The sequence below is a fragment of the Sebastes fasciatus genome, chromosome 6 (assembly GCF_043250625.1).
Source record: "Sebastes fasciatus isolate fSebFas1 chromosome 6, fSebFas1.pri, whole genome shotgun sequence".
Taxonomy (NCBI): Eukaryota; Metazoa; Chordata; class Actinopteri; order Perciformes; family Sebastidae; genus Sebastes; species Sebastes fasciatus.
Window position 1 is genome coordinate 7,449,505 of NC_133800.1, and position 12,532 is coordinate 7,462,036.

At 37.1% G+C, this 12,532-nt stretch overlaps 2 protein-coding genes across 5 annotated transcripts in view; both read left to right on the top strand.

The window, feature by feature from the left end:
* Positions 1-396: 396 nt before the first annotated feature.
* LOC141768904 (sesquipedalian-1-like) lies at positions 397-5,573 on the top strand. Its single transcript, XM_074637401.1, has 3 exons — positions 397-537; positions 1,036-1,140; positions 2,340-5,573. Exon 3 carries the CDS (start codon positions 2,378-2,380, stop codon positions 3,269-3,271), a length of 894 nt encoding a protein of 297 aa, XP_074493502.1. The 5' UTR covers positions 397-537; positions 1,036-1,140; positions 2,340-2,377; the 3' UTR covers positions 3,272-5,573.
* A 4,423-nt stretch (positions 5,574-9,996) lies between these two features.
* The window catches only part of sh2b3 (SH2B adaptor protein 3), a 71,224-nt gene continuing 68,688 nt past the window's right edge, over positions 9,997-12,532 (top strand). For 2 of the 4 annotated variants that reach the window (XM_074637424.1, XM_074637423.1), the window contains exon 1: positions 10,023-10,368. The gene's annotated coding sequence lies outside the window, so the exon portion shown is untranslated. Of the gene's footprint in view, positions 10,369-12,532 lie in introns of all 4 variants that reach the window. The other 2 variants (XM_074637421.1, XM_074637422.1) reach the window with 2 other exon arrangements.

Below are 12,532 nucleotides of genomic sequence, written 5' to 3' on the forward strand. Positions count from 1 at the left end.
TATATACAGTATTGACAATAAACAGACTATTAACAAAATTGCACAAGTGGAAATACTTGTTGAATATGTTGAATAGATATAAAAAAAAATGTAAGATATTCAATTGAGACAGAATCATTTCCACAATATCTATAATATTTCTATTTAATTGTTAATAAAAAAATAGTTGTAGTTAGCCCGCATAGTCTTTGCCAGATGCAGATGTAGGCAGCAGCCTGTAGCAGCTGTCCAAATACCACCTTTCCAAGGGCAAAGACGGGGTGCGCATGTTTTAATTCACCGCTTATCCGGATGACGACGTTTCACGAGGACGACAGGAGAGTTGCAATGATGACCCCGCCCAGTCGAGCTGTCCGCGTAATACACAACGACTGCCCCTCCCTGTCGGTCACGTGATCGGGAAGAAAAAGGAAAGAAAGTAGGAAGAAGAGCGATAACCAATAACATCCATGAGGAAGAGCGATAACAGGAGAGGAATCAACAACAGAGGAACATTATTATCTACCCGACAGGAGGAGGAGGCGTCTCTATCAGCAGGTAATAAACATCTAGTTAACGTAATACTGTTGTGAGTGTAACTCACTGAGTGCTAGCTGGTGCTCGGCTGAAACTGCTGACGCTGGATGATCATTAGTATTCACTGAATGCGTTCAGCTAGTCAGCACAGACAGAGACAGAGAGAGACTTCTGTCTTTCAGCCAGTGTTCATTTATAGTCGTGTCTCTGTGTTACTGAAACTGTTAAATCTATCCCGAGATGAGTTCCCGCAAAGTGCTGATGTGTCAACAGCTTGTGACCAAACCCACCAACCATCCAGCACCATTATGTGCTAGCAGAGGTGGAAACAACACAGCTAATGTGAGACATGTTAGTCTCTCATGACTCATGTCTGAGACTAACTGGATGTAGATCTCTCACTTCATGACCGTCTTTTACACTCGGACTTGTAAATAAACCAGCAAGAATAGGATCTTAACTGGCACTTTGTGGGGTGAAAGAGAAGAGTGAGTGTAAAACGCCTTTTGTCTTCTCCAGCCTTCATGTGGAAACAGAGAACAAGACAACAGAAGATGTTAAGTTATTAGCTCCAGATGTGATGGGAGGACAGTGGTGGATGTCAGCTGGATATGAGATAAACACGTAAGTAAAAACATCCTTTATAAATGTGTAGTTTATTTACAGCTTTAACAACACTTTTTATTATTATTTATTTATTTGCACATATATAAAACTGCAAAAAGTAAAAAAACAAAAACAAGAAATGTGTCAGGAGAGGTGAAGAAGCCACAGGCTTATACAAAGGACCAACCCCCAACCCCGGGAGACAAAAACACAATAACAAAAAAGGAAGAAATTAAGATTCAAACTAACATCATTTTAAAAATACAACAAAAGTTAAACAACAAGAAGTGCAGAAAACCCCCTAACCAAACAGTGGAAAACAATCCAATACAAACAATGAAATACATACAAAAAACAGTACAGAAGAATAGAAAATATATCTAAACATATCAAAAGATAATTGGACATCATTAATTAAATGTGATGATAATTTCCTTTTAAAATGTTCAAAGGATAACGAGCTCTTGATAACGTGTATTTTGGTGTTCCATATGTACACCACGGTATCTGAGGGAGGACTACATGTGAAACACTACATGTGAAAGCTACTACACAAACAATGAGTTCTGCTGAATGAGGTGATGTAGGTGAGGTTACACTTGTGTCCAGCCTTACTTTAACTTCTTAGGAGATTAGAACTGGATTAGTTTGTTGTTTACTCCCGAGGGAAGGTCTGAGCCCCAGTTTACAGTCGAACATGTGACCACACGACATATAAAGTTGGCCTACATTTGCAGTGGGTCAAGTCAATGCAGCGTTTTTCTATGCTACACTATAGTTTTACTGTGACAACACTATGTCCAAAGTCATGTCTGTGTACCTGTAGTGTGCCAGGTAAAGTAAAAGTGAAAGACCAGTGTTTGTACTTCCCTGGGAACTTCCAGGATGACTCAGTTGGGAGGAGACCAGAGAATGTCTGCTTGGCAAACATCTGCCCCTCTAAAGTTCCCAAGAGCAAAACACTGAATCAATCTCTTTTTGTTATGTACCTGATCCTGTGCTCTGACCTACTTTTTAACAAGAGAAGAGCAAATAGACTGTTTGCCTACTGAACACATCCTTATTGACATATTACCATGTCAATAAACTAAAAGTATACAGTCTAATAGCCCTGAGAGCAAAGAGCCTGCAGGTTTCTCTTTCAGCAAACAAAGATTAGCACAACTTAAAGAAGAGAGAGCAACTAATCAGCCTGGTGACCACCTCTGTCTTTACAGTGTTCTTTAGGTCAAGAATCTACTGAGGAGGGGAGAAGATGAAGCTGAACGAACGCAGCGTGGCGCACTACGCCACCTGTGACTCGCCGCCAGACAAGACGGGCTTCCTGTTTAAAAAAGGTGAGCGCAACACAGCGTATCACCGCCGCTGGTTCGTGCTGAAGGGCAACATGCTCTTCTACTTTGAGGAGCGCGACAGCCGAGAGCCCATCGGCGTCATCGTCCTCGAAGGATGCACCGTGGAGCTGTGCGAGTCGGCCGAGGAGTTCGCCTTCGCCGTCAAGTTCGACTGTGCCAAAGCGCGGGTGTACAAGATGGCTGCTGAGAGCCAAGCAGCCATGGAGTCGTGGGTGAAAGCGTTGTCGAGGGCCAGCTTTGACTACATGAGGCTGGTGGTGAAGGAGCTGGAGAGGCAGTTGGAGGAGATCCAGGAGGCTGCGGGAGGCGGCTTTGTCGGGGCTGGAGTCGGAGGCCTGCAGGGCAGACCTAAGTCCTCCAGGCGTAACCAGGTGGCACGGCCCAGGTCTGGAGCATCCTCTACTTCGTCATCTTCATCCTCCTTGTCATCATCATCATCAAGTGCCCTTCCCATGGCAGCCCTCTTCGCTGCCCAAAAGAGCGTCCAGGATGATATGCAGCTCATGTCTGATTGTTCCAGGGAGAACGGCGTTGCGTGGAGCAAACCACCGGTTGCCTTGGCTAACGGCTTTGTTGAGGGAGCGTCCTGTGTGGCCTGGGAAGCCTGCGCAGACTCTGGGAATAACACTGGTTATGGGGCTGATGGGGTGAGGGCTCCACCGGTGCCACCAAGGAGAAGAGGAGCATCTCTGGAAAGCCCAGTCTGCCCGGGCACCGGCTGCTTCTCCAAACTCCACGACTGGTACGGCAAAGAGGTGGAGGAACTGAGAGTGCAGTGGCTGCAGAGCCAGTGAACTAATGGAGGTGGATTACCTCGTTTTTCCAGTTTATCATTCCTTTCTGATCATTCTGCAGCGTTATTCTGAAAAAAAACAGACTTATTTGCAAATTGCAGCCTTATGACCAATCAGAAAATACAACTACAAATGTGAGATTGATTCCAAGTCTTGTCTGGCACAGGGGAATCAATCTGTCTTAAACATTAACACTATCCATTGTACAAGCCAAAACATTTTAAAACACAAAATATGCTCTTTTTCCACAGTCTTGAGTGTCATTTGGCAAAGACAATTAAAAATGTTAAGGACACAGTATTTAAAATGGTAATAATTTTTTCTAACAAGATGTTAAACTGATTGGCCTTGATTGGCCTTGTGGTACATACAATTCATAAAAAAATACGCTGTTCTGTTATTATATATATATGTTCACGATTTCTTTTGCCCTTCTTGCTTCCATATATTCCAAATATGTGCAATTGTTTTGGGATCCATTTTCTTTAAAGCTGTAGCAACCTTTATCCAAACCATGTTTTTCTACTGTGTACATGCACACTATGGTGCTAAGCATCTGAGAAATACTAGACAACATCAAATATCTGCTAAATCCCCACATTTTAATATTTGTCTGATCCCAGCCCAGGATGGCAATTTTTTGTTATATGCAAACGAAATAAAGAATAAATAACGGTATAAAGACAAATCCACATGGATCAGGTTGCTATAGTTACAAGTTATCCACGGCATACAAAGGTGAAGGTAACAGGAAATCCTGCAGCTGTATGATAAAATGATAAAATAAAGAAACAGCAGGGAAGCCGTTTGTACCATCGATGATGTTCTTACAATCTAATGGAAAATTAACAGCGTTCAAGTTTAAAAAAAAAAAAGATATATATATATATATATCAGTATTTCGAGCTTCCTCTAACGTTCTGTAACCTCTGGTTAGGAAGTGGTGTTGGGGAAAACTAGTCCAGATTCTCCTCCATACTCCCAGCGGGGCACATCTCACCTCAGAGACCTTGTGGTTGCTAAGGTCAGAGCATCCTCTCGACCGTCTGTGGGGACCGTGGTGGGAGCTGGATGTCTCGCTCAGAGCAACACTGGTATTTTTAGCCCTTGATAGCCAGCGGCCAGATGAGTCTGTGTCATAAGAGTGCTTGTCACTTAGTTCTCTTTTGACTCTTGTATTTCATAAAAGGAGGTTGTTTTTTATCCTTGAACTTACAGGACTTTAACACTGATAATGTCTTATCATGCAATCGAATCGTCTTAATTTCATCATACTGTTTGTTTGTTTGTTACAGCTGAGTAACGTGAATGTTACTGAATGGATGTAGCTGTTAGAGGCCTCTACTGTATACGTGAACATCTAACCTCTTGGTTTGTAGAAATATTTTCCATGTTTTCCATGTTGGAAATTAACACCAGCAGTCTGAAGAATGGGCCTTTTTAAAATGATTGCCCGTACTGTGTTACTGTCCTACTTCTCTATTTATATATCCAATCATATAGTCGTTTACATTTTTTATTTTTTATGTGCCTTATGTTATCTTTATAACTCCGTTTGATGCACTTGCAACCATTTCCATAGGCCTGCAGTGATGAGAGGGCTACTGTGCTGCTGTCTTTCTTTTATGTCTTTCTTCATCTTTTTTTTCTTTTATGTCCTTCCTTATGTCTTTCTTCATGTCTTTCTTTCTTTAATTACTTTTTGACAATGTCTCTGTTCGTTCAGTCTGCATCGTTGCACAGCACTATCATTACTGTTAAACACTTGGCTTGTATAGAAATGACAATGTGGGAAGGAGTGGTACAGTGTGTATTGTGTTTTATTTTTTTTAAACAGCAGCATCGAGGCGGTATGCTTTTGACACATATTGACTAAAATTATTGTTGTTGTGCCAATTCTGTTAACTCCAGAAGAGCGTTACTGTAATTACAGATGACAATAGTCTGTCTTTTTAACAATCATATTTAAAGGAAATTGTTGAATGTGTCAAATTAACCATATGAGTGATAAACATTGTTCAAGAGTGCCAAATGAGGAATGCTTTCTAATGCACAACCTTTGATTGATTTCCACAATTGTCTTACAAATTTTCTATGGTACACAATATGAGTATTATTTTGAATAACCAACAATTAACACATTGTCCTGATATGGTACCATGAAAATATGTTTCTTAATCAAGCATTTGCTGTAAACCATTCATTAAACAGTTAATATAATAATGTGGTGATTAGTTTTCTTTGATCACGATATCTGCTGATCTGAGTTTAGTTTTCTTTATAATAAAGTTACAGCAAGACATTTTTTTTTAGTCATTAATGTGGCTGGTTTAATCATTACACGTTTTCTCCTTTCATTATACAGAACCTTTTTAGAGTATGATGTGCAGTAGTGAAAGAAGTACTCAGATCTTGTACTTAAGTAGTAATACTACGGTTTTGAAATACTCTGTTACAAGTAAAAGTCCTGCATTCAAAATCTTACTTGAGTAAAAATACTAGCACCAAAATATACTTGGAGTAGTACTCATTATTCAGAATGGCCCATTTCAGAATGATATATATAATATTACTGGATTACAATTATTGATGCATTAAGTGTCACTAATGTTGCAGCTGGTAAAGGTAAGTTGTCAAGTAAATGTGGTGGAGTAAAAGGTATAATCATCGCCTCTGAAATGTAGTGGAGTAGAAGTATAAAGTAGTGTAAAATGGAAATACTCAAGGAAAGTACCTTAAAATTGTTCTTAAGTACACTACCTAGGTAAATGTACTTATATTCCACCACTGATGATGAGTCATGAATTCATGCAAGGTGTCATGAAACACCAAGCAGTGATTAATTGTTAACCCTCTTGCATCTTCTTGTCAACACAATATGGGAAATACAAAAGAAAACAGTAATGGGGTGTTGTGCTTCTTTTCCTTTATGTATACAAAATAATCCCTAAAAAAAAGACTAACATTAAATTAATCAATTAATTATTAATTAATTACACTAAATATTGTCATCTTATTATTGTGTATGGCCAATCATTGCCATGACTATACACTGCCCTCCTGCGGTGGCTACCAGTAACTACACCCCTGTGTACGTTGAAAGTTTTATTTTGAAATGATTAACCGGAAGTGTGAGTATGCTATAGTGTCTGCATTGACGTCACTTTGACTAATTTAATGTCGCAGTTCCTCGCTGTCACCACTAGAGGGCAGCAAACACTCAGATTATAAATACACAGAGCAACAGCTCCTAGCATCAACACAGAGGTATGCTCAGGAAATAATGATTTAAAAATATAATATACTATGTATATATAATTTTTTTTTTTAACTTTATTCTTTCTTTTTGTCATTATTATTATTGTTATTTCTTTGCTTGGTTTTGTTTTGGTTTTGAATGTTGAGGTTGTTTTCTCTAGTGTACTTGATGGGTTTGTCTGTAAACTCATCTACTTAAAAGTTGGTTTATAAACTATTTTAATTACGAGCAGTGGATTGCATATATGAAAACAGCCTTGAAAAAATAAAGTTTATATAAAAAATATATATATATAATATATACAGTATATTATCCAGGTTGAACAACTAGTAAATAAAAACGGCCTATTGCTAACTTGACCTGTGTATTTAAAATCAGGAGTTGTAATGCCCTCCAGTGGTCGCAGATAAGAACTGCATCATAGAATTAGTCAAGCCAGAACTATTGCAGCCTTTAGTTGGATTAATACAGTTATCAATCATACTGATTATATTCTTTAGAGGTATCAATAAGACATTAATGTGTTCATAATAGTATCTGTATTTCTAATGTATATGTTTTTCTTAAAACAATATAAAGCCCTGCATCATGTAATGTGCAGCACGACGCGTCACAGAATAGGGCAGCTACTTCCCTGGCAATTTCAAAATAAAAGTAAATGTTTAAATACACTCAAAGAGAATGAAAAGTGTCACTGCAGTCATTTTGGAGACTGTAGTTTTTGGTCCTGTTGAAATGCATTGCATTATAAAGAGAGGTGTTTCTGTTATTTAGCCTACCCTCACTGATACAAATGAGGTGGACAAAATAATAGAAACACCTGTCATTGTAACGCAATACAACTCTGAAACTTATAACATTACAGTAAGCTAATGAAGGCATTATTCACTTCAGGATTGTATTAATTTTAGCTATATGTGTGCCTAATAAACTGTCAACTGAGTGTGAATATGTGAGGTCAAGGACATATTCTTTGTTCTGCACACACTTATTACTTAAAGAATTAGGCTAAATAAGCAAAAAAATGTTTTTGCCTAATCACTGCCCCTATGTGTATCTGGGTTTACATAACACAGAAATACTGCCCAGATAACTTATTACATTAGACATACATTAGGTTGCCAAAACAAATATGTTTCTATCTATGAAATCAAACAAAAATATGGGCAAAGAATTTGTAACTTCGACGAAAGCAAAATAGCCAATGTTGAGCTTCTGAAGCTGCAGGACATTAACAATAAATATAATATTTGCCTTTTCCAATTAAAATGCAACATTTAGAAATAGTCATCTGATTTTAAGATGGGCGCTGTGTCAGAATGTACAGTGTGCTGAAAACTCATAAATAGATTTGTATTGAACAAATTTACCACAAACACGGGGTCAATAGGTAGTGAAGGTGGAACGTAATTAAATAAATTTACTTTTTTGTGCATGCAATTTATTTTGCAGCTAAAGTTACTTTGCAGATGAAGATTTTCAAAACCTATAATGAGCACATTAAATATAATACATTGTTATACAGTAAATTAAAGCACTCAACAGTACATAAGTTGAGTAAAACTAGCTCTACCACGGCCAGTTACATCAATAAAATGCTACTTGCATGTTAATGCATCGCTAATAATAATATAATATAATAATGGAGCACTGGCAGAGTCCATTTTGCATGCACAGCGAGAACTTTTTACTTTTATGCTTTGAGTAGGCTTACATGTTGCCTGAGTAGCTTGAAGTAAAATTTTGAATGCAGGACTTTTACTTTTAACAAATTATTTTTAAATTGTGGTATTTACTCAGTGGTGGTGTGTAACTAAGTACATTTACTCAAGTATCTTTTTTTGTTTTTACAGTTTATGAAATCACCTTTTTTAATAATGCTTTCTTTATTGAACATGTGTTCATTACCAGAGGTACAAACAGATACATAGACAATTGAAAAAAAAAAAAAAACAAGACAAAAAGAAGACAAAACAAAAATAATTATATATACATTTCATAAAGCCAGAGTTTATAATATATACATCATATTATATTCATTTAATAATTTCAGGGGCTTAATGGCTTTTTTGTTTTAAACATTTGGTAAAATGGTGCTATATTCATTAATAAAATGCAGGAAAGTTGACTTGGTTCCTGAACATTTTTCTTTTGAATATAACATTTTCTAAAAATAATAAATAATTTAATGATACACCACATGCTATTTTCAATCTTATGTTGACTAAACTATAGCATTACATCAAACATATTTATTTCAATATTCATCTTAAGTTTCTTTTGTAGAAAGTTGGCTACATCCATCCAGAACATTCTTGTACGTATACAGTGAAAAAATAGATGGGAAATACTCTCAAGTCCACCGAAATCTTAATATCTGAATATCCAGCTTGAATCTTTCTAACACGAGTTTTACTGGGTAAATTCTATGTAATAATTTGAAAGACAATTCCGTAAGTTTGTTATTCATACAGTATTTTTATATTTTTATTAGTCATATAGTCTCACATTGCTTTAAGTTCCTTCTAACAAATAAGGTAAAAGAGGTAAAAGAGGTGTCATTTAAGTTGTTCCACAGATTCTATCCAGTGAAACATTTCTTAGAAAAGTTAAAGAGTGACATAGATGTAAATTGTTCCTTCTGCGAACCACATCCTGAAACTTGCTCTCATTTATTATGGTCTTGTAAATTTACATGTGAATTGTGGAAAGATGTCAACAATTTTATATTTGTTAACATTTAGTCAGATTTTGCACTGTACTATAGAAATATTATATTTGGTTGCTATGATTACAGTGACAAAGACAGTTATGCATTCTTTCTTATTAATCTAATTTTAATTCTCACGAAGTTCCACATTCACAAGTGTAAATTTACCAATAAAAAACCTAACTTCTTTGTATTTATGAAAGAAATGCAAATATATCTGTCGACAATTTCTTCCTCACAAAACAAAAAAGTAATGAAAACAATGAATGTATACAATATCTTTGAATTTTTTTAATGAAATTATTGTCATACTCTCAAGTGGTCTTTTTTTAATTTGATGTTGGTTTTGTTTCATTTCTGTTGTCCTTTTATGTTTGACACAGCTCTTTGTTTATGTTTTTGCTATGCTTCTTCTGTATGTATATAATTTTAATGTTTTCTGCTGTTAATATGTATACTGTCATTTTGAAATAAAGAAAAGAAAAGAAATAAATAAAATTAAAATAAAAATTAAAAACAAACACAGAGTTGCAGTGACATAATATACATTATTCTGAAATGGGCCATTCTGCATAATGAGTACGTTTCTTTTGGTACATTAAGTTTATTTTGATGCTAACAAACAATGTATTTTTACTTAAGTACGACTGTGTAGTAAAATATCCACGGTAATAAATACTTCCTCCACCAGAGGTCGTTTTGTAGTGGGTTAATCCTGCCGTTGGTCTCTTATTTTGAAAAGACAGCGCCGGAAGCGTTGTCGTGAATTTCCTCCGACTTGACACAAGCTTGACGCAGCTGGACCGCGGCGGCACATTTTTTTTTGACAGCGGAAATGAGGAGTCGCCACTTTTTTTCCGCGTGAAGTTCGTGGCTGAAAGTTTTTCTTACCTCTTTTTTTGTTGTTTTGTGTTTGTTTGTTGCGGAGGAACCGTGTTGAGCACTCACAATGAGAGAGAAAGCGACTGACTGTTTAACATGCAGCTCGTCCTCTGATGTCCAGTTTCCTGTCGTCGCTCTGAGTTGATTTAGATGCTTCTCTCAACACATTTCCGTTATGCGAAGTCCAACCTGTTGGTTAGTCGTCGTGCTGCGGTGGGTGCCCATCCGAGATAACGGAGAACGTGAGTATGTTGTGAGGACTTGTGTTACCTCCTCTTCTTTGAGTGCTTTTAACTTCTCTAAACTCTTAATTAACCACATGGAGGAGGATGATCCCAACAATGAAAAGAACCGCACTAGTAAAGTGGACATTTGTAGCTCACATCCTAAATTACATTTTCTTCACTCATAATCGTCGAAAAAAAAAGTGCTTTTGTGAAATTTAAAGGGCTTTGCCTATCTTCGGCTCGGGGCTGGTGGTGCTGAAGCAGACTTTGTAGCCCAAAAAGTAAAGTTTTCTATAAATAGAGTCCTGTCACACACAGCCTAACAGATCTACTGTGTTTGAGCTGCTCACATCAACAACAGGGAGAGTTGGCACAGGAGATGTGCACTACACGTGCTTTTTGTAACTTTTGATATGTGTGTGTGAGTTTCTGTGAAACTTTAAACATTATTCAGTATAGATTTATTAGTGATCTCCAATATGCAACATATTGTAGCCCATTTATGATATATATTATTTGGCCAAACATTTTTTTTTAAAGTCACTAAACTGTCCCAACATTTCCATCCATAAATAACCAACACATTAATACTGTGCACATGAAACTTCATTGTTGCATGCATGCAGCAGGCGTTATTGTGTGTTGTGCACTACACATACTTTTTGCAACTTTTGAAGTGTGTGAGTGAGTTTCTGTGACATTTTAACCATTATTCGGCATAGATAAAATGCCATATTAAATCACTCTATTTCCTCATCCACAACATCTCTTACTAAAAGGGTATTCAATATAGGCTCTATATATACCTACACAAATATATACTATGAACTGTGCTTGTCTTTGATCTGTTAACATCTATTATTGCTTGGTACTTTTTCGTCTTTTCCTTTTTATGATTTTATGATATGTTGTGTTTTTATTCCTGTTATTTCTTGATGTTAATGTAAGGCACTTTGGGTACCTTTTGGTTATTGTAAAGGGTTATATACAAATACATGTTGATTGATTGATTCATTGATAGATTTATTAGTGATCTGCATGGTGAAGTCGCAATATGCAACATGTTGTAGCCCATTTATGATACATATTATTTGTGCCAAACATGTTTTTTAAAGTCACTAAACTGTCCCAACATTTCCATCCATAAATAACCAACACATTAATACTGTGCACATGAAACTTCATTGTTGTATGCAGCAGACAGCAGTTATTGTGTGTTGCTCGGGCGTGAGTGTGCGCGTGCACAGATCAGTGGTCACCCCTCATGACTGCAGGAGGGAGAACAGGAACAAGTGGGGAGCAGCCACTTGGTTTCATAATCCAGTGTTGTCTAGCAGTAAATCAAAACAGTAATTTCGGTGTGTGTTTTGGAGGGGATCCATTTCTATTCATAGCTCCTGTGTGTCTATGTGTTTGTACGTGCAGAGAAATACAGGTTTGTGCACAGGAGGATATTCCTTCAAAGTAAAAGGTGCCCTCTCTCTCTCTGTGTTTGATTCTGAGGCAACAGGTGTGAAGTGGGGTGGTTCCCAAAGTGTTCTGACCAAAATAGTAGTTGAACAGTTAGTAGGAGAGGTGGATAATGATCAAATCCTTTGAAGTACTGCACATAAAGCAGCAGTGGTTAGAATGGGAGCAAATATGATTAAAAAAAGAAGTTATTTTTATAAAACGGTCACTATATCCTGACAATAGTGCAGGTAATCAGAAAAAAAAATCATGTGCCTCTGTGTTCTCCGGTGCTCCTCACGGCATCTGCAAGATTTCATAGACCGGAGGAAAACAACCAATCAGAGCACAGCTGGAGTCTGTCGTCTCTGAGCAGCTGTCAATCACACGCAAACTCTGATCAAACGGTCAAACAAGGCAGCGCTGATCAAATATATATATATATAAAATCTTGCCTCAAATGTTTTCAGAAACATCTTGTAGTTTACTGTTTGGCTGTAAAATGAGAAAGTGTGCACAGGCTGGTGGGCGGTGCTTGGTATTTCCTCAGCAGATCTCAACATGGGTCCCGGGTCACAAATTTCTAATTTTACAGCTAAACAGTAAACTACAAGATGTTTCTGAAAACATTTGAGAAGAGAAATAGTCATTACAGTAACAGAATATTGATTCATATTTGATCAGCGCTGCCTAGTTTGACCGTTTGATCAGAGTTTGCGAGTGATTGACAGCTG

Excerpts from the sequence above, each read along its gene's own strand:
- LOC141768904 (XM_074637401.1), top strand. The coding sequence starts at position 2,378 with ATGAAGCTGAACGAACGCAGCGTGGCGCACTACGCCACCTGTGACTCG.